Source organism: Phyllopteryx taeniolatus, chromosome 12 (assembly GCF_024500385.1).
Source record: "Phyllopteryx taeniolatus isolate TA_2022b chromosome 12, UOR_Ptae_1.2, whole genome shotgun sequence".
In the NCBI taxonomy this organism is placed as follows: Eukaryota; Metazoa; Chordata; class Actinopteri; order Syngnathiformes; family Syngnathidae; genus Phyllopteryx; species Phyllopteryx taeniolatus.
The window spans coordinates 15,872,677-15,895,912 of record NC_084513.1 but is presented as its reverse complement, the minus strand read 5'-3'; the positions used below and the strand labels follow the sequence as shown (position 1 = coordinate 15,895,912).

At 39.6% G+C, this 23,236-nt stretch overlaps 1 protein-coding gene across 5 annotated transcripts in view; it reads right to left on the bottom strand.

Moving 5' to 3' along the window:
- The window catches only part of epha6 (eph receptor A6), a 141,700-nt gene that overhangs the window by 10,309 nt on the left and 108,155 nt on the right, over positions 1-23,236 (bottom strand). For all 5 annotated transcript variants that reach the window (XM_061791503.1, XM_061791504.1, XM_061791505.1 and 2 more), the window contains 6 exons: positions 13,272-13,396; positions 12,672-12,834; positions 10,061-10,169; positions 7,461-7,528; positions 3,952-4,077; positions 3,101-3,286 (listed from right to left, as the gene is read on the bottom strand). In XM_061791503.1, the coding sequence (XP_061647487.1) occupies positions 3,101-3,286; positions 3,952-4,077; positions 7,461-7,528; positions 10,061-10,169; positions 12,672-12,834; positions 13,272-13,396 (777 nt within the window). The remainder of the gene's footprint in view (positions 1-3,100; positions 3,287-3,951; positions 4,078-7,460; positions 7,529-10,060; positions 10,170-12,671; positions 12,835-13,271; positions 13,397-23,236) is intronic.

Below are 23,236 nucleotides of genomic sequence, written 5' to 3'. Positions count from 1 at the left end.
TTGCTTCCTGATTACTTACTGACGAGGTATCGTTGAGCAAGGCACCAAACCTCCTACTGCCCCCTGCTCAAAATGTGCAGTACTGTTTTGCACATCCCTTTTACTTTTTTGACATCTCTTCTTACATGCATGCATGTGTGTGTGTGGCCTGGTTCCTTGTCTGACCTGCAATACAAAATATATGAAATTCCCCATGATTGTTATAATAAATTCCATTAAAAATGTTAAAATATTAGACAATATCGTCATCATACCTCGAAACTAAGGTCATGTTTTTATTGCCTGTTCTCAAAATAAATTAGTTCAAATTCACACAGAATGTAATGCTTTATTATGCATTATTAGTATTACAATTACTAAAAAGCTTCACTTTTCAATTACTTAATGCTCTGTGGAAAAATATAACATTTCAATATATCAAGTTTAGTGTGTGTGTGGCAGAGAGAACATAGCTTTGTTTGAACATAAAACTAACTATTTGTATTATTTTTTGTAAACTGTATTTCAAGGTAAAAATTACATCATAGAGTGATGTTACATGACCAGAGAAAAATGTTTATCTATATTTCGGTTTGATATTTTTTCCCCCTAGAGCTTAGTATTTGCAGGGTGCAACCAGGATTGCGTCTCCCAAATGCGCAAAACTGGAGCACAGTTTATTTTGTGGATTGTGGGAGGAGTATATGCAACTAGATTTATTCAGCACGCACAATGTGATTTATAAAGCCAGACAAAACTTTAAATAGCGCTTCTGAAATGTCATGACAGGTACTGCTTTACCTGTCATGAACGGAACAAAGGACAGGACCCAGAATGCACGACTCCAATTCAAATGGACAGTTTCAAAAAGAGAGGTTTAATAAACGGGCAGAGGTCGGTACACAGGCAGCCAATCCGAAAAGGCAACAGTATCCAAAAAACGTGAGGCAAAAAGGTAAGGTCAGAACAGGGTCTAAACAACAAGGAAACAAGGAATGCTGGAACGTGACAACAAGGTACAACAAACTGGCAACCAGAAAGAATGAGACACGAAGTTAAATGCATGGGGTAATTAGGATAAACGAGGCACAGGTGGGGAAGATGCTCTCAGGACAGGTGTGAACGAGACAGGGGGAAGACAACAACCAGAACACACACCCATGACTGTACCAGCATAGCGCAGGCAAAATGAGACGCAACAGGGAGAACTTTGATGCTCGTGTAAACATTTTAGAAATTTCAACAAAACTTACCACAACCTATTTATTGTCTACTCAGCAGTGCAATTTTGGAGTTTCTGAATGATCTAAGGGCTGGTTTGAGGCCAGTCACAAGAAAGAGTCTTGCCATATTACCTATGAAGAAACTCATTTCAAGTCTGCATTTCCTGATGTCTGGGTCATTTCAGCACACTGTGACAATTGGTGATGACCTTCCCTAGAACAGTTTTCCTGGTGTGTTTTAAACACAATGTTATGCAGAATGGGCACAATGCTGTACATCTAATCCAGATGCACTCGGGATGAGTTAAATCAAACAAAACATGGCTTTCCTAAGGTTGCTATCTTACCCCAAATTATCATAGCAATCAATTTATTTTCTTTAACTATGTATTTGTTTGCCTCTCCTAATAACAGTTCCAATTCCATCACTTTAAACTTCATTTTGCCCTTGTGGTGATTATTCATATGTTCCACAGTGAAAACCATCACCTCTTAAATAAGGTGGTCTCCACCACTTTTACACCTATTACCAAGAACGTGAGCAGTCTGTTTAGCACAATTTAGCGCTATTTGGGATATTGGTAAATCAGGGCCTAAAAGTGTTTTGGTTCTTGTTGTCTGTCACATTTCTAAAGTGGCTGGTGGAAGAAGAATTTCAATAAAAAACAGTAAAAAGAACTGTAGTTTTCCAGGTATGTGTGTGTAGCCCACCGACTGTAAGTTGTTTGGTACGCAATCAAGTTCTTTCCTCTAAAACACCATGGGAGGATATGAGTAGCTTTGGATAAGCATCATTTCACAAACAAATGTTTCTCACAAGAAAGGATCTCAGTATTGTATAAGAGAAGTAGGGCTGCAACTAATGATTATTTTGGTAATTGATTAATTTGTAGAATTAAATCAATGAGTCGGATAAAAAAAATGTTTTTAAATTGTCATCCCTTTATTAAAAAAATATTTAAAATTGATAGTGCACATATAAATTTATTAGGATTCAGTTACTGGTTTGTTCTGTAAAATGTCAGAAAATAGGCAAACATGTTAATCATTGCTTTCTAAAGTAAAAGCAGATGTTTGCAAATGTCTTATTTTCATTAAACACAAAGATAATCAGTCTGCTTTCATGGAGGACTACATAAATTGGAAAATATTTACTGTTGAGAGGCTCAAATTTCGAGGATTTGGCCAATTTTAAGTTAAACAAGGTCTCTAAACGATTGATAATCAAAATAGCTGTTGATTAATTTGATAATCAATTAATCGCTGATTAATTGATTGAGTGTTGCACCTCAAGAGAACAGAAGAGAGACAAACTCAGTCATGTCAAAATTGTTGTTCTTTTTTGGCCTTAGTGAGGGGCTGATTTATATTCAGAGAGAAGTCTCAATTTATACAGCCTGTGTAAAAACAACCACATGTTGCGATGGGTGAGCCCCATAAAACAGAGGTCCTTAACAAGTCAACATTCCATGCTTACACACACACACACACACACACACCTTGCATGCATAAAACTTACCCCTACGTAAAAATGACACTTGGCACTACACACCCACACGCGCACCAGAGGATAATCTATGTTTAATGTTCACATTACATTAACACAACAGGCTTGGATGATTCAACAGTCGTGTGAAAATCAGGAAAACAAGTGTCTAAGGTACTGGAAGTTAAGAAATGATGATCAAAGTTGGGTAAAAAGATCCATTTAAACTGTTTAATATTTTATGTTGATTTAAAGAAAAAATGGATTGTGCCACACAATCGATGGCATTTTTTTCAACAACTTTTAATTGATCTATTAACACAAAAGATGAAAAAACATGAATGTGACCTGTACGTAGGTAGGTTAAGTCATCAGTGTTTTTGACACTGTGCAAGAAGATAGGCTTTCTTACTTTTTGTGACTACACCCTCCAGCCTGATGATGTTGGGATGGTCAAACTGCCCCATGATAGAAGCCTCACGCAGGAAGTCCCGCCTCTGACGCTCCACATAGCCACCTTTCAGTGTCTTTATTGCCACTGCAATCTCCTTTTTCCCTGGTGTTCTCAGGCGGCCACTGCACACCTCTCCAAACTCACCTAAAGCGGAAAAAAATTAACACTTAAGGTAATGATTCCTAACCAGTGAGCCGTGAGAGATCATCAGAGAAATGATCAAATTCACTTAATAGGTCTGAAAATTATCATTAATTTACTACAAATAATGTTTCTTTGTTAAATTATCGATGCCAGTGGCGCACAGTGGTAGGCACAACAATTAAATGCTGGATGGATGAATTGACGCAATTTACCTGTTTATCCACTTTTGGGTGGTTTCACGTGAGATTTTTCTTATGTAAAATGTGTGCCATGCCTCAATTAAGGGAAACACTGCCTTCAGGAGTCAACTCACAATTACTCCACCAGCTGCTACCTTTTATTTCCACCTGGGGGCAGTGTTGCAGTTCATACTCACCTGCCTCTCACCTCACAGTAGTCTTCCAAAAAAAAAGGACTTACTTGTTACTCTCTCTTTCTATGTAAATATTGTTCTTATTTTTCATATTCTTTAATGTAATGTGTACTTGTACACAAAATTACATTAGGAATGGTAATAGATTACATCTTTAGGGTGTACATAGACAAGGGGGATTCTTGGTAATTATGTGTGTTAGGAACATCATCAGATCACCCACAAAGCAAATGTGATTCAAGAAGAAGGCTCACATAAAGCAGTGAGACCAAAAGTGTGTGTGTACGCCTACCGGCTCCAATCACCCTCTCAATGCGGATCCGAGATGGGTCGATCTCCTTGGTAAACTCATGGACGGCCTGCGCAGGGTCTTCATAAGTGTCAGGGTCCACGTAGGTCTTAATCCCAGGGAAAGGAACTGCAGAATTTGAAAGACAAAGTAGTATGAAGAAGTGGACTGCTTTTTTGTTCTGCTCTTTAATATGTTGATCAAGTTGAAGGGTGACATTAATTCAACAGAGATGATGATCATTTAGAAAAAAAAAAATTAATTAAACTCTTGAGCTCTTTTAATTAAAAACAGAAATGACACCATAGTGAAAAAAAATGTAATCTCATTGAAAATCTCTGCAGGAAAGCAGAGAAGATCCTTGCCAAATGATCATCTGATAAAATCTTGAAACATCTTGACTGTATTACTGAACTTGAATAACCTGTTTAAGCCTTGTTTAATGCAGGCATCCATGCTGCACAAGTGTCCTTGAGCAAGTCACTAAATCATTAGCAGAGCCTCACTGCCTGCAGGAGGGAAGCCAGACACAAACTGTACTTTGCCTTGGGTGATCGATACAGCACCACAAAAAAAAAACAATAGCTATCAGTTGTCTCTGATGCATGAAGCAATGACCGCAAAACCCTTTGGATTTAGGATTGTCCTCCCACAAAGCTACACTCCATTTTGAGCACTGATAATGTACTCACAAGGTTCAGGGTTTGTACCATCACTGGCCACGTCATTAAGTAAACTTTTAATATGAGCGATATGTCACATATTCTGTTCCTCTCCAGTCTTGTGGGTGGCGATTATGCACATCAGAATGTTAGCGCTAACTGTCATGCAGCATGCTATCCTCCCAACACAGCGCCATCTGCTGGATCCTGGTGGGTAGCTACGTCACTTCCCTAACTTGACTAACAAACTAGGCCCTCCGCATACCAAGTGATGTGGCCAAAAACGACAGAAATGGACAATCGCAAAAAAATATATGGTGACTCACACGTGCACATCAGGCAATTAGACCCTGCATATATACAAACTTATTCCAACAGAAAAATATGCGCGACCCCTGGAGTTCTTATCGTGGAACAAAGTTTTGAGACACTACATATACAGTACTGTATATTTTTTTTATTGAACCGCAAACAACATGGTGCAATTAACAAGGAAGAAATAGATTGCTATGGCTGCTGTAGGTATAGTACAATAATACAAAGAGAGAAAACGGGTGAAAAATAAAAGCCGTTTTTTTGTGTTTTTTTTTAACCTGTCTTGTTCAGCTACATGGCCATGCAGAATGGTGTATCTGTATGCCTTTTGTGCTGAAACAGTTTTGCTGTGTAACAGGGGAGTTTGAAATACTCCCTCTGTTTAATTTAGTAATTCATCCATCCATCCATTTTCTGAGCCGCTTCTCCTCACTAGGGTCGCGGGCGTGCTGGAGCCTATCCCAGCTGTCATCGGGCAGGAGGCGGGGTACACCCTGAACTGGTTGCCAGCCATTCGCAGGGCACATACAAACAAACAACCATTCACACTCACAGTCACACCTATGGGCAATTTTAGAGTCTCCAATTAATGCATGTTTTTGGGATGTGGGAGGAAACCGGAGTGCCCGGAGAAAACCCACGCAGGCACAGGGAGAACATGCAATCTCCACACAGGCGCGGCCGGGGATTGAACCCGGGTCCTCAGAACTGTGAGGCTGACGCTCTAACCAGTTGTCCACCGTGCCGCCTAATTTATTAATTATTTTTGTTAATTATTCTGATGTTTATTGAAAATGCAGCTGGACAGAAAAGGGTCTTAGGGGCTAGACAGAGGGACAGAATGGACAGGGGGAATAGGGGTGTGATCCACAGCAGAACAATAGCACGGGGGAACACAATTTTTGTTGAGTTAGGTCTTGACAGTTGTTTTAAACAAATTTTTGGCTGCAGAATCCAAAACTGATCTCAGTTTTTCTCTATCATGTCAAGTTTTTGAACAAAGTGAGAACAAAGTGGAACAGAGGAAATATATACCTATGTAAATAAAACACTAAGATGGAAGAGTTACAAGCTTTGAAAACTAAAACAAAAAACCAGCATAAAATGAAATAGACCTTAAAACGGTATGCCCATGGTTACAAGGTTAAGAGAAAAGCCAGCACAAATCCTCTTAATTCCTACTAAGGTTATGTTGTGGAGAAAAAACTTGACGTGCTAGAAAAAAAATGACTGCAATTTTGGAATCAGCATGCCAATTTTAATTTTAATCAGCATAAAAATCTAACTCAACAGAATTTAAAAAAAAAATTGTTCCCCAGTGTAGTTAGACAGTCGAGACATGAGTGTGGCTATTACCACTGTTCATTGAGTCATCCATTACAAAGACAGATCTAAATGCTTAGTTTTTTAAGACACAGGAATATATGAAATTATAACTACAGTAAAGTATTGTGGTAAAACTATGTAAATATACTGTATATACTGTATTGGCATGGCTTGGCGCAGCCGCCTGAGTACCAAACTACCTGGTAAGATCTCAAGCTGTGCTTTTTGGTCACAGATAAAAGTATACTGTATTGGTAGAAGCATATCACTTTTTACTGTTTGTGCCCCTTTTTCAGGAATGGAACATTTCGATTTTTATTTATTGATTGATCTGTTTGTATCAGAGAGGTATCGACTATGTTGAATATGTGGTTATTGTGTGCATTACGGTAGAACTGCACTGATTTCAGTGGTATTGTAATGTTGTGCCCCTCTCATTTAGCCAAATGAGGTAAGAAAATTATTTAAAAAAAACAAAACACTCCAACTGATAAAGTGCGGCTCTCACCACAGACTACTAATGAATATATTGATGTAATATAATGTAAACACATGATTATGTTTTACAGTCAGTTTTTGATTTTTCTGTATTTAATTTACTTGACATTTTGCCTGTGTAACTAATGAAATGGCCACCGAGTGTATTGCGTTTCTGACTTCAATAGAACTTCAGTCCATCTCAAAACCTTTCCATTTGCCATCTACTCCTTTCTTTACCTTTATCATCGTCGTCCTTTCCATCCTCCCATTTCAATTTTATCCCAAGGTTGTCCCAGAATTTGCCTCGCACAGCCATCATTTTAATTTGTGCCTCATGTCTAGAGCAGCAACAAGGATACACCGAGGACTGGTTGCCAGCCAATCGCAGGGCACATATAGACGAACAGCCATTCAATCATTCAAACTCACAATCATACCTATACATAATTTAGTCTTCGATGAACCTAACATACATGTTTTTAAGAATGTGGGAGGAAATACGAGGAAGTCGTGGGTACCTAAAGAAAACAGATTAAAGTACGAGGAAAACATGCAAACTCCACTCAAAAAGTCCAGAGCGAGGTTTGAACCAAACACCTCAGAACTGTGAGGCAGAGAGGTACTAACCACTAATCCACTGTGTTGCCCCAACATACCGCATACAAATCGATGCCAGATTACTCTCATATTACAAACATTACAAAAAATGTGGTTTCTTGATTCATTTACCATGTCCATTCTGATAATTGGTCCTCTTATCCTCGGAGGTCATCTTAGCCTTTATGTACCACTGACACCTGCAAAACACACATTGAATGAAATTCAAGGGATCCAATTAAGCTTTTTGCTTCCCGCGTAAGATTAAAGATGATAAATAGCAAGCTAAATTCACAGTGAGCAACTCAATTGCGAATTCTATGGCATTAATACATTTAACAAGTGGTAGAGGAGAAGGCTGGGTGAATGTTAAATATCTTCCAAAAAGCAAGCATAGAGTGATAATACAGTTTTTCCAGTGGTAAGCATAATGTGGATATAGTCTGCAATGGCCATCATTTCTAAAACGTCAGACATTTCCAGCACTTTAAGGAAATCCTTTCAGCCAACAATGACACTTGTTTCGTTCATAAATCTTTTGTATTTGGTGCTCTGGTTGGCAGACAAAACTGGCTGTACAAGGCAATTGTTGCGTCACATGCTGATATTTAGCTTTTGGGGTGGTGAAGTGTATCACATGAAGGGTGCAAGGCACTGCTTTGAATATTCTTGGTGAAGAGAGACTGTGTCAGAGCTACATGTGAGTGTGTCTGTGAAGATTTTACATAATCTGGGTGGGCAGATTAGAGGTAGTGTCAGGGTGCTCTGAGCCATGGGTTGCCAGCGTGTGCTTGGACTGAGTTAAATCTGTGGGGTCCCGGACACTGATGGACAGCGCAGATAACATGGTAGGTAACATAGACAGGAAGAAGAAGAAGGGGATTTGGAAAACCATTGTTGACCTCTGTTGATGGGGTCAAGTTGTTCATTAAAGAAATGGCGGCATGCACTGTTATCAGTGGTTTCCAGTCCTTTCCTCTGATCCCCTTTATCCGCCTGGTCCGCTCTCTCCCTGACTGCCTTTCATGTCCAGGCCGCACACGCAGACACTGACATGAATACTTGTTATGAGAAGAGTTTTTTGCAGGACACACTCACATTTGCATAAGCACTCAAAAACAGGAACTTCAATTAAAGCACTTTGCCCAGAGTGCTAATCAAAATATAACAGTCAACCCACTCTTCTCTAGCCTCAACATTCCCAACAGTCACATCATCATAACAGAGGTCACCCAAGAATGGAAGAATACAAGAGGAAAAAGAAGCTGTGGCATCAATTCAAGGACAGAGTGTACACAAAGGCTTCAGCTTGTTATCGTTCTCATGTATCATGCACATTTTAACAGCAACAAATTCAAATTACAGGAAGCTTTTAGAACAGCAATGTCCACCTCCTCACATGTCAGTTCCTCTTACATCCTTCCTTGCTAAACCTCCCATCAACAACCTCTCAATATTCTCAAGCTACTCAAGTACATTAAAAAAAGACCAAAATTCCCTCCTACACAGGGCAAGAGGACTGCATATTGTGAACAAGTGGTTTGTTGCTCAGTATGTGCCTGTGTAATGAGGAGAAAATAACCTACTACCACTACTACCCAGCAAAGCATGAAAAACCTGACCAGCAGGAAATCCCTCATCCTCATCCTCATTATCTTCAACACAAAAATATATTTTGTGTGAAGTGATGGACTGATTTCCCCTTTTGCAGTGGCCAACCAGAGAATATCGTGAATCTAGAAAGAAGCTCCAGCTACGAGGTAAAGCTCTTTGCATATGACACTAGTAAAGACTGTGCAGTCAACCATGGTTATGCAAACTGTTCTTGTCAATAACAAATCATCTGCCACACGTTAAAATGGCAGAGTCGGCGTTCACCACCACAATGAAAAGTGCACCTCAGACAGCCTGCACTTTTAACAGGTGGGAATTTGTGATGAATAACATGGCCAGCTTCAGACACAAGATGCAGTCTTTGTAAATACAGTGTGAGTCAGCCTAAACGACTATAGAATCAACAGTGATTATTATTTCGTACAGTATGGTGATGTGGAGGGTTTGGTGAGTTCATCAAAATCATTGTGAAAGCGCACAAAAAATATATAGCTGTAAAACCGCAAAGGTCAACAACTACAAGCGGCCAAATGTCAATGACCTTACAAGTAAAGGTTATCTTAATAAAAAAATATCAGATAATGTATTTTTCAACCAGTAACATATTCATGAGTTCAAAAGGGATTTTGATGTTAGCAGCTCCTGTCTTACAATATTTTTAGGTGTTAGTTTAACCTTTGACTCGTGTGTTAGCAGCTTCCACTAGCCACTAGTCATGTTCTATGTACAGTAGTAGTCAAGCATGATCATGATGACCATACCCAAGTATGTCATTAACCACAACATAACCAGTACAATTCAATGTTGGTATATAAACATTGTTATGTAGAAAAGTTGTGTTAAGGTGTATTTATGACTTGTGGAGAAGAATTTGAACATATATAAATACATGTTATGAAACTCATATCACATTCTGAACTAGAGCAAAGACTAACATTATAATTTTGGGATCAAACTAGCAGGATTTTTTTTCCCAAAGTCCATGTCTCGTGATAATACAAAACCATTTTCATGCACAAACTAGGATTTGTTACTATTTGGATTTAGTGTAGTCTTAGTACATTTAAAAAAAGGTTGTATTGTACAAATTGAAGTCAGAGGCAGTAAAGTCATCTTACCTTCCCGTAATGAGGAGGAAGAGGGTGAGGATGACGAGGAGGGTAAAGCCACCCACTGCAGCAGTAACGATGACCAAAACCTGACCTTGGTCAGAGGCCAGGTTTGATGCTAGAGGTGACATATTTTAGGTTAGGAAGAAATAAGGATGGTGCAGCAAAGTAAGAAATATACGAGACAGGTAAAATAAAGATGCAGGTGAAGAGAGAAAATTGGATGTTGGGTAGGATGACAGGGGAGGAAAGAGAAAAAATACATAATCAAAAATACATCATTGAAAATGAGGACCAAAAGTAGACCATGTCCTTTCTTCATAGGGAGATATAGAGATGTTTGATCAGTTCTTTGTGATGCAAAAAGCCCTCCATCAGCCTTATTACTGGAATGATTCATAGGCCTGATTCTGTTTAATTAATATTATTCATTCATTAAATTGTGATTTAGTCCATAATCATTTGGTTAAATTGGACCCATTTGATATTCATGATTTTCCCCATTTTTGGTGTCTTGTCACGCAGCTAACATAGGCCAGATAATTGAAAGATGATTGGTATTACCCAACTTATTTCGATCATATTTCATGCTTAATGAATATGAATTGCAGATCAGGGTGCTTGGCCACATGCCCCTTGAGAGAAGTCCATGTGATTTTTTTTACAGTAGCCGTGTGAGTGCATGTTAAACAGATATTTAAGATGTCAAAATGTGATGTGATGTGATGTGATAGAAAAACAACAATTTATTGCTAAAACCCATATTAGCCTCACAGTGGGGGAATTCAATTATGACACAGTATCACGAGCAACTTGGACAGGTGTGCGGCGTAAACCTGGAGTCAAACCTACAATTGTTTTTATTGCTTGACAGCCACTCTAATCAGAATCAGAATCAGAATCAGAATCATCTTTATTTGCCAAGTATGTCCAAAACACACAAGGAATTTGTCTCCGGTAGTTGGAGCCGCTCTAGTACAACAGACAGTCAATTTACAGAACACTTTGGAGACATAAAGACATTGACAAAAAACAATTGTGCAAAAAGATGCAGAGTCCTCTAGCACTTAGAGCAGTTCGAATGGCTAATATCGCAATAGTCCGGTGCAATGACCATTGTGCAAAGGGCACTGAGACTTCAAGGAGTGTATGCGGTTTAAAGTGACGAGTAGTGCGACCATTACTGGCTACTCAGAGGGAGTTTAAGTGCCTGCATCAGACTACTGTCACAGCTACACACATTCTTCACACCAATAAGGATGTGCCGGACAGATGCAGATAATGACGTGTGTGCGTGTGTGTGTGTGTGAGAGAGAGAGAAGACAATGACATTCAGGTGAGGACAGAATGAAGGATGTAGTGTGAGGGATGAGGAAACAGGATGACAGCGGAGCGATAAAGACAAATAAGACTGAAAAAGAGAGGTAGATGTGACAAAGACTGATGGAAAAACAAAAGTATGAGTTGCTGACTGACAGGCTGACAGAGACAGAGAGAGTGACATGGGGCAAATCTGCTTTCACTTTCAGATAAAAGGCCAGGCAGTACAAAGGCTTGGCCAAGCGCTGTATGATCCACAGATAAAGGCCCTCCGCTGCAGCTTTGGATGGGAGAGAGCAGCACTGTGCCAAATCACCCCTCAACAATACCTGACCCCACATAAAAGGGCAGCTGGACCCTTTGTATTTTATGATTAGAATTGCAATAAAGCTGTTGCATCGTCTCAAAAAGACACACACAAATATTGATTTCAAATACACTAAACATCAAGGCTGTATTGTCAGACACTTTGCCCACTCTATTCAATTTGTTGGTCGACAGAACAGCACCTGTACTGACATTTACAAGCTTTTTAGTTTTCATGAGTAACTTAACAATGTAATCATACAAATCGATGACAGTCTTTAGATCATTGGTGGGTTTAGTGTTGCGAAAACAGCTGCTCGTTTACTACAACTGTATTTACTACTGCGCTATTGCAGGAGGCCAGCACTGCAGGCAAAAGTCTTTTTTTCATCCAAACTTGAACACACCACAATAGGCACAAGGACTCAACCATAAGCAACAAAGTAGTCCATACATGTCTACACATATCACAAATCCAGCAAAAACATTACCTGGCGTCTAAATACACTCAAACCAATCACCAATACAGCTTAGCCGGCACAAGGACAGGTTAAGGGCTTATTTCGAGAGACACACAAGGTAACAAGACCAAGGGAAACTAATATGGCAAAAACCTACGTGCACAAACAGGAGAAGCATGAACACAAATCAGGAAGATCAACTTACTTTAAAAATGCCTACAGGGGACGGGATATTGTGAAATAAACCATTTTGTGCGCCAACAAAAGGTGTGACACTTTGACAACTGTCTTTAAAGGACTTATTTGGGGATCCAAAATGACCAAAACAAAATTGTTTCCATTATAAGTTGAAACTTAACTTCTCAAAGAGCACATTATCAGTTAGATGGATTTATTAAATAAACCGTCTGATGTGTCAGGTTTGATGAATGCTACCAAGGTGAGGAGCACTGGCTTTACACACAAACAAATACAGACTTTCACAAAAAATGTTATTGAACTATTTTAACCGCAGTAACAATATGATAACTTACAATCTCCAGTAGTTTTGTATTCATATCTGGTGGCATAGGAGCTGTATCCAGATGGTGTGCGGGTACGGACACTGAAGACGTACCAGGTGGCTGGTTTCAAGCCTGTGATGATCACACTAGGATCCTTTGTGCTTGTTGAAGAGTAACTCAGCTGCTCATGTTCCTATGTTAAAAAGAAGGTAAAAAAACCTCAATTGATCAAGGTTTTGACAACAGATTGTCTACCCATCGATGTTTAAGTGCTGTATTTCCCCATGGGTATTAATATCCTACGAGCAGAAGTAGGAATCAAAAGATGTAGTAAAAAAAAAACACATTAATTTTTCAGTTAACATAATGAGCTCATTGAAATTCAAAACCCCTTCTGCATGACATGTGCAGGGTGGTTTTTGAATACTTGCTTAAGATACTGCATATGGTTCCTTTCTCGACAAAGGGTAAAATAAATCCGAGCCTCTTCATATGCCTGAAAATTGTACTGTCTCTTGACAGACCAAAAAACAGGACCAAACTAAACTTCTTTCATAGCCAGCCAAAATATTTGTCTGATCCTGGCTACTGAGTGTTTATTTTTTTACTGGACGAGGACCAACACAGTACCTTCTCATAGTATTTGATCTCGTAGTCGAGGATGGGCAACGTTGTTTCTTTGGGCTGCTGCCAGGAGAGCGCAATGCTGTTGGGAGAGGCCCAGTCCTTCTTTAGAGACCCCACCAGTGATGGACCTGGTGACAAGACATATCTAAGTACTGTACCCTCAAATTCAGTTCATTACAGTAATTTGAATATACAGTAAGGATGTACTGTACTCTACATGACATGTTCAACTGCACTTTGGGGCATACAAATATGCCCTTGGCATTCTAGGTACTTGCCTACACCTAATTTATGACCCAGTTTTAATTCTATCTGGACTTTAGTAGCCCCCTCTGTGTGGAGGTTCACTGGTTCAAAACCTGCTGTGGAAATACTGAAACGGGGACTAAAGTAGTTGGTGGAGAAATTCAAATTCACGTTCTCAGCTCTCACATAATACACCTGAGCAAAGAACAGAACCCTCAAGTCTCACTGCCCTGTCACTCTCATCGCTCCTAAGAGAGTAAAGAGCATTTTCTTTAGTAATTAGAAACATTATAAATATACATTGTATTTAGCCAATGGATAACGTTTGAGAACTACATAGATATACTTAGTAAAGCAATCAGCTAATTTAAAAATCATAGCATACCAGGTAAACCTTTTTCACTGCAATTCTTTAGGTGGCAGGAAGTGGAAGGCAAGCCCCACATAGAGCAAACACACTAATTATTTCATGCAATCAAAACCTAGCACTTCCCCTCACAATTCTTGCACTTTTTCTAACATGATTAAAGTAGCCTGCCGTGCCCGTAACACGTCCAATGCTGTATTGTAAGACAGCCTCCAAGAGGAGCTTGCTATTTGTTGTTGACCAGATGAACCAACTGACTCTAGTCAGTTGGATAGTTTGATTGCCTTTCATACACAGTGAGTATAAAATACAGTTAAATAAAAATGTCCAAAAATTGAGTGGTTGACGTAGGTGCAGGGACATTATACACAAACGGTTGATTAACTAACATCTGTCCACTTTGTCTGCAATCAGTATCACACAGCCATGCACGCAATAGATGAGAGTGCTGTACATCATAATAAGCTTTATAGTCCTTTCAATCTACTGAGGAAACCATGTACACAACATTCCTTTAGAATCCTGTTCGATCGTTTAGTTCTAATTGAAAACAAGTGGAGGAAGATGCATCTTATTTTCTTGTACTAAATTGCATTTGCTTTGTTCAATGATTTTTTTTTTGCTGGGTAAATAATTGTGCTCAGCTCCCAAGAGAGGTCAGCAGATGTAGCTGCCCTGAGAGTCATTATTATAGATTACGCATGGTGTTACAGAGTCGACTCATTAAATGGATCTAAAAGGTAGTCCTGGTTTTCTCAAGGGCATTCCAAGTGAAAGATGACATAAGACACAGGGAGATTATTTTATTTTTAGAGGAACATGAACGTTTCTGTCAGGATTCCATAGTGATGCTGGTTATAATGGCAAGAAAGCTCTGAGTTCATGGGGAAAATGAGGGATCATTACTGAATGTTTGAGGTTTTGATCAAGAGCTTGAAACCTGGGGTTTTGGAACAGGCTAAGACCAGATGAGAACTGCAGGGCTTTGAGATTGTTAAACAGACGCTCAGAGACCCACTGCTGGTGATCTGAGCTTAAAGTGACCACCTTTGATTGTTTCATCCATCCATCTTTTCCCCCTCACTTGGCCTCTTTTTACTTGATTATGTCCTCCTCAGATTGCTTCATATACAGTTCTCAATAAATGAGTACTCTCTAATGTAACACAATGGATCACAAATAAGATTCTTCACCAATTTAATTTCATGTTGTAAAAATGTGTACACATCAAGTAAAGTCTAGCAAAGCTATTTTTAGATTATCAAAACCAAATAAAATAAATATAAGTCACAAGAATTCAACCACAGGTCTAATCATCATCCAAATTTTGAAAATTCTTCTTGTGTTCACTGAGAAATGGATTAAAGCTGAGCTGTAAAATGGGGTGGACTCATTCTGTCGAGCACTGTACATGGTTTTAACTTCAAATAGATATCTTGACTTATTTTTAACTTTAGTGACAAGACGCTGACTTTAAATTAGGTAAACAATAAATAAAAAGTAAAAACAGTCCATGAATTTAGACTTGTAAAATAACAAATAACTAAATATAAAATCTAACAGAAAGACATGAGCCCAGATGGGACTTGAAAACATATCACCAACATGAGAAGATTAACGGGGGGCAGCTATTTCATGGTCAATAACATTCCTGCTAGTTAACTCAAAGTGTACCATATGTAAGAATAAGAAATGACGGAAACATCTCGATATATTTACATCTTTCTAGATGTTATCGCTTGATAGAACCTCTCTAATATTGCATTTAGTGGGAAAAGAACCTCTAAATGTGTCTGGTGAATAACGAGATTTAAGGTGGCAAGATGTTTGATATGTCGAGCTGGTATATTGGCCCTGACAGAAAGCAATAAACAAACTACATGCCATATTCCTTCTGGCTCAGAGATTCCAATTAGCTTGCGTGTGTGCTAAATGCACACTTGTACTCAGACATACTTCTCAGCCAAATCTACTCTTACTTACTAACTAAGCCCCTATTGATTGTTTAGATGCCATTAAACGCTCTCCATATGAAACTCAGATCTCTTAATTGGTGCCAATAACTTGGCCACTGAATTATTGGTTCACCTAAGCATGACCTCTTCCTCTAAACACCTATTGTCAGTATCATATGGCTTGGTCACTTATTCTGATAAACAGTAAATTCTTTTGTGAAGATGATTGTAACTCTCTCTATAATCATATCTATATTTCATCCAATGTCCAATCTCATCAATTACATGTTAAGCCTGCTGATTCTTTATCAAAGGCACCAAATAATAACACCGCTAGCAATTAACAAATTAGGCAACTTCTGAACTGTACATTGGTAGCATCTCAGTTGCAGCTTTAGCGTAATTTTTTTTAACAAAATGAATTCATTAACAGACACTTTGTGGCTGACAAAATATGGTCATAAAATATAACAGTAATGTGTACACATTAAGAAAGGCATCAAGATTAACCACACAACATTAGGACCACCCAATACAGTGAGACTCAAACAAGTATTACACCAGTCTTGGTCAGGTTACTTTCAAAATGCAACATACTGTATATTACTAATTATAGGCAATCTGTTTATTTATTTATTTTTTAACCGTAATGCCATTGTTTGCTGTCCCACAGCTCAAACAGGTGAAACATATTCATCACATTACTAAAATTGTGATCATTTTGTAAACCGTTATTCCAAAGCACAAAGGTTAGAGGTATTGTTTTGTATTTACACACTGCAATAATCATCAGTCAGTCGCAGGGCACTTACAGACAGACAACCACTCACATTCACAATTTATGGGCAATTTAGTCTTCAGTTAACTGTAACGTGCACATTTTTGGAACATGGGAGTTTAAGCTGCCCCTTGTTCCAGTGTGTTCCACTAGCAAGTGTGTGTTTTCACTGTGATGGGTAAAATGCAGAGAACAAATTTTGTGTGCATGCATGCATGTTCATGACAATAAAGGTGTTTCCTCTCTTCTTCTTCTTCTAAACTTGCAGTACCAGGACAATTGACCCACAAACCTGGCTGTGAGTCAGACGTGTTTAGCAGAAATATAAGTTAATACAGTATATAATACAATATGTTGGTAGTTTTATGACACTGTAGACATCTATAGGGAATATGCGCTACCTACTTCCGCACTCTGTAAAACCCGGGTTCAATCCCCGGCCCCGACTGTGTGGAGTTTGCATGTTCTCCCTGTGCTTGCGTGGGTTTTCTCCGGGCACTCCGGTTTCCTCCCACATCCCAAAAACATGCATAAATTGGAGACTCTAAATTGCCCGTAGGTGTGACTGTGAGTATGAATGGTTGTTTGTTTGTATGTGCCCTGTGATTGGCTGGCAACCAGTTCAGGGTGTACCCCGCCTCCTGCCCGATGACAGCTGGGATAGGCTCCAGCACGCCTGCGACCCTAGTGAGGAGAAGCGGCTCAGAAAATGGATGGATGGATGGATGTCTTTAACTTTGGCCACAGACATCAGTCATAAGAAAAAGTTCAGCTTCAAAGCATCATGCCATGAACCCGTGGTTACGCTCGTTATTGCAGCATACACTGAACAGCCGCTAACCTGTTTTTCTGGTTTGCTCACATGACGTTCCGCAAATAGCGGATTGACAGTGGGAAACCGAATTCGCCTTGCCAAGCAGATGATACCACCCTAAAAAGTTTTAGTCTGTGGTACCCCCTGACACATGATTATTGGCAAATGCAGACGTGAAAGTTTCACTTTGAGGAATGGGACACAAGGCAGCTGTCTCTAACGATTGTGTATTATTAGAGCTGCAGCATGAAACCTGCCAGAGGACATCACTCCCTCTTTGAGAGGCAGGAGCATTGGAAAGCCATTAGAAACACCAGTCAATTACAATACCCAATGGATAGATTTTGCAGTCAAGCATGGTTAAGCTCAACATAAACTAATGGGGAGTCTTTAAATGAGCTTGACCTGCATATGATTTTAATTAGCTTTCCTGCCCCAAAGGTTTCCATTAACGGTTTAAAAAAAATCAATAATGCCTCTATTGATGCAGTGCGAGAGCTTAAACGATGTCCGAACACTTCACTGATTCACTGTTGATAGAAAGAACAAGTGAGCAGAAATCAGCACATCGCAATATAGGTATTGTTGTTTACAACAGCCATATTGATAATGTCTGTCTGTCTCCTCTCTAGATGTCTGGTTCAGGTTTGTCTTGGGGCTGTCCCAAATGACACTTTCATAGTGGATCTTTACGGGTGAAAAGATGTGTGTGTGTGTGTATAAATGTGTGTGTGTGTGTGTGTGTGTGTGTAGTAGGCTATCTCACGAAAATATTCCATTCGTGTCACTTCTGTGATTTAATGCAAATTAGTGAAATTTAATACTATTCACCTTACTTCTGGTGCTGCTTCAGAAGCACTTGCTCAAATAAGCTTTTGAGTGCAAGAAAGTTGAAATGCATGACATAAAAAATCTGCTTATCACATCAAAAGCTCAGACCTCTCTCCACAGGACAGTTACCTCCACATTCCATATGGTCCCATTGGACAATGCAAATCACTTCATGCTAGTGTAGAAGTTTAGTATTTTCAAAATTTGGTGAAAAATGGATGGTGCCGCCTGGATCTTTCAGTGTCCCTACGAGGTGAGTTAATCAACATCACTGAATGTAAGTAACCCAAGATTTGAAACTAAAGCAGACCACATGAAAATGCTTTGGTTTGGTGTATAGTAAAGAGGTGAGATTTAACATTATCCTTACAGGTCAATCCAGGTTCTCTTTTCTCTTCATTCATCCATGAAGGTCAAGCTTGTGCAAGCATTTCTGTCGATTGTAGGCGAGCAGTTCTTTCTCAAAAAAATTTTTCCCCTCTTTTAGATCTCATCATGAACGCCAAACCTCTCCATAAACTGTCATATTGTCATTAGATTTCGCAGTGTGAAAACTGCAAGCTAAAAACTTTTCTTTTGGCCTTCTCCTGCATTGTGGGCATCAATAACTTTAATTTTCTGAGTTTTTTTCTCAGAAGCTGCCAAATGCTGAGTGTTAGCACAATGTTTGAAGAGCATTTATAAAGCTCCGGAAATTACACCATCTTCATCAGTTTCCGACCCTGGTGAGGATAAGCGGTATGGAAGATGAATGAATAAATGAATGATTGGTTTTAATAGTTATGTGACCTTGTAAAAAAGAACTAGATAAGTTGTAATATTAGATTGCTATGGATAGGGACCATAACATACTCTTAATACATATGATAAAACCTTTTTACTGACCTTTTTAATAATTTTTAATATAATTTGATTTCACTGTATATAGCATGTTTTAATTATTACAATTATTGTATTGTATGTGGCGGCACGGTGGAAAACTGGTTAGACCGTCTGCCTCACAGTTCTGAGGAGCTGGGTTCAATCCCCGGCCCTGCCTGCGTGGAGTTTGCATGTTCTCCCCGTGCCTGCGTGGGTTTTCTCCGGGCACTCCGGTTTCCTCCCACATCCCAAAAACATGCATGGTAGGTTGATTGACAACTCTAAATTGCCCGTAGGTGTGAATGTGAGTGCGAATGGTTGTTTGTTTGTATGTGCCCTGCGATTGGCTGGCAACCAGTTCAGGGTGTACCCCGCCTCCTGCCCGATAATAGCTGGGATAGGCTCCAGCACGCCCGTGACCTTAGTGAGGATAAGCGGCTCAGAAAATGGATGGATGGATCTATTGTATGTCATCTTACGTTGCGTTGTGATCACTCAAACCCATGGTTACCTTGGCTCAACTACTGGCTCAATGATGCATTGTCTCTAGCCGACATGGAATTTAAATATTCACACACAGGTAGACCTACACGCACTTAACACATTCACTGCATTGAAAGCTTTAGAAGTCAAATATCCATGTTAACTGGGAAGGCTGGCAGTGAATGAGTTAACAATTCCACTCCCTTGTGTATTCCTGGGTGGCACGGCCTCACTTGTGTGGAGTTTGCATGTTCTCCCAGTGCCTGCGTGGGGTTTCTCCGGGTACTCCGGTTTTCTCCCACATCCCAAAAACATGCACGGTAGGTTCATTGAAGACTAAATTGCCCATAGGTGCGAATGGTTGTTTGTTTATATGTGGCCTGCGATTGACTGGTGACCAGTTCAGAGTGTACGTCGCTTCTCACCCGGCGTTAGGTGAGATAGGCACCAGCACGCCCGCAAGCCTAGTGAGGACAAGCAGTACTGAAAATGGATGGATGGATGTGCATTCCTCCCCCCCCTCCCAAAAAAAAGTTTTTCTCGACAAAATAATTTAGAGATTCGACTAAGTTGGCTCAAGATTCAGATTCAATGTAGTAATTGAGCGTAGATATTCATTGTCTGAACACATTATTTCCACTTCAATATCGTTCTCAATGGAACAATTGATTAATGCCACTGACATGAATGTTCCAAGAATACACTGATTCTTTCAGAAATGTTCTTTCTGACAACAACAACCATCAACAACAATACATCTACTAAATGGGTCTGCCGTTGCTTGCAATCCACAAGAGAATAATTGGCTGTGACCCCAGTGACATTACCAAGCTGTCAAGTGCATCGAAACTGGGACAGTTTCTTGTACTCTTGCACACTTGCAGTCCCCTCCTGCTGTGATGGCTGTCTCTAGGATGACCACGGCGGGAAGCTCCTTATATTACTTTGACCTAGCAGATGGTCGCCACAACAGCCATCTAAACATTTGATCATACAGTTTGTACATGCTGTGTACAGGAAGTTTACAGGTAATTAAAATCAAGTTACACAATCAATAAATCAGGAAACCCATTTCAGAAAAGAAAAAAACATTTTATGGTTTTATGATAAAAATATGTAACATGGTCACTACAACAGGATTTAAGAAAAATGTTTAAGAAAGATTATAAGGCAACTTTGACTTTGTAATGTCTTTGACTTGAAAATCCTGAATGCAACAGCTCTTGTCAGATAAAGTCTGCTAGCCAGCCTCTTGGACACTCGAGGGTCTTCCCCGTCTTTAATAAGGTCCCAGTTCGCCACTGATCTCTCTTGTTCCCACTTAATGGGGATGTGGAGAAGAAATGACATGTGGGAAAGGCCAGTAAAGCATGCCAATACTAGCCCACCATGATCAATAGTCATTTGTCCTCCACCTCGCTTTCTCCAAAAGTAATTAATGAGAAGAAGCAAAGTATATGGCTACTGACAGCTGACTCTTTGCTGGTTGTTCAAGTTTAGATCCTCATGCCACCACTTCAAATATTTGCACTGTTTTTGTTGTTCTTGCTCTTCTAGATGGAGGAAATTAAAATGCTGTATAAAAAGGTGATCCTCAAACAAAAGTATTTGTATGAATACATGTGAAAGAATATTTGTTTAAGGATGATAAACTGGACATTATTGATTGAAGTATTTTGCCATATTCATAAAAATAAAATTACATTTGAGTAATGAGTCCAGGGAGGGCGGCACGGTGGCCGACTGGTTAGAGCGTCAGCCTCACAGTTCTGAGGTGCGGGGTTCAATCCCCGTCCCCGCCTGTGTGGAGTTTGCATGTTCTCCCCGTGCCTGCGTGGGTTTTCTCCGGGCACTCCGGTTTCCTCCCACATCCCAAAAACATGCATTAATTGGAGACTCTAAATTGCCCGTAGGCATGACTGTGAGTGCGAATGGTTGTTTGTTTCGATGTGCCCTGCGATTGGCTGGCAACCAGTTCAGGGTGTACCCCGCCTCCTGCCCGATGACAGCTGGGATAGGCTCCAGCACGCCCGCGACCCTAGTGAGGAGAAGTGGCTCAGAAAATGGATGGATGGAGTCCAGGGAGTTAAAAAAAAATGAAGACTGAAGACACACACTGCCAGTGTTTGGACACCATGGTTGTAATCAGACCTACCATATTTTGTGTTTCCAAATTCACTGAAAATGTGTTTAACTCAGACCATCACACAAATCAAGGTGTAGCTTTAAAATTAGAAGTCAAAGCAAATGAGATACGGGGAAAATTATAATCCACTAATCCCTCTATGTCAACTGGAAATGGTTTAGATTATTACATTTGAAATTCTCTCTGATGTAATTTAAATAGCTCCAAACAGAATTAAATATTTCAAGCACCAAGTAACTTTCTTATGGAAAGGAGTCAAGAGCCACTGCAGTGAAGATTACATACAGTATAATAAGAGCAGCCTCCTATAGAAGCCATTGCAGACTTGCTGCAGTGGAAAACACAGCAGGCAGAGAAGCAATGCGTTCCTGTGGAGTTTATTTCCAACAGGGCAATCTGCACACAGCCCTGCTGTCAAAGACCTCCTTTCCTGGTTGAAATAGTAACAGCTATATACAATTGAGTAGATGCAGTATAATATCATGGATTCAAGTACAACCCCAATTCCAATGAAGTAGTGACGTTGTGTTAAACATAAATAAAAACAGAATACAATGAGTTGCAAATCATGTTCGACCTACATTTAATTGAATACACTATAAAGACAAGATATTTAATGTTCAAACTGATAAACTTTATTGTTTTTAGTAAATAATCATTAACTTAAGAATTTTATGGCTGCAACACATTCCAAAAAAGATGGGACAGGGTCATGTTTACCACTGTGTTGTACCTTTTAACAACATTCAATAAACGTTTGGGAACTGAGGACACTAATTGTTGAAGCTTTGACTTGAATTCTTTCCCATTCTTGCTTGATGTACAGCTTCAGCTGTTCAACAGTCAACACCAGTACGTCATCAATGCACATTGTGGTGAGCGAAACTGAACTGTGCACTTGACAGTCATATACAAACACACACAAAAAGACAGAGTAAGCCTTTTAAAACAAGGCTGAATATAATTCAATAATTGTTAAAATATGATTGTAGAATAAAAATATATGAGATGTTGTTGGATTAATCTTACCCAACATTATAATAGACACAAAAGGAATGAAGACGCTTGTTACTTTTTCTCATGAGGAGGGCATATGGGAGATTGTTCAGATCACAGTCTCTCAACACGCTCTAAACAATCCCCCCCCCTCGCTCCTGCATTTATTTGAAATAGGAGGGATTTACAATCATAATGTTGTCTTCAATGGCTGTTGAAAATGTATGCAATGAGAGGTGTGTTTAAGTCCGAGTGACAGCCATTACGAATGGTTTGATAAAGTGAGGCTAAAGGCTTTTTTATACTCACGCGGACGGCGATCGCACTAACGTCACTGCGGCTGTCCCTCGCGTAGTTTGCCTTTATACTCGAGCGCAACCCACACTTGCCGTTTAGAAATTGTGCTGCAGTTCTCCAAGTCGGGGGTGTCGCTACGGCTGGTATTGGATAGGACACCACAGGGTGGAGTTTTCTCTGCATTTTTTTTGGGG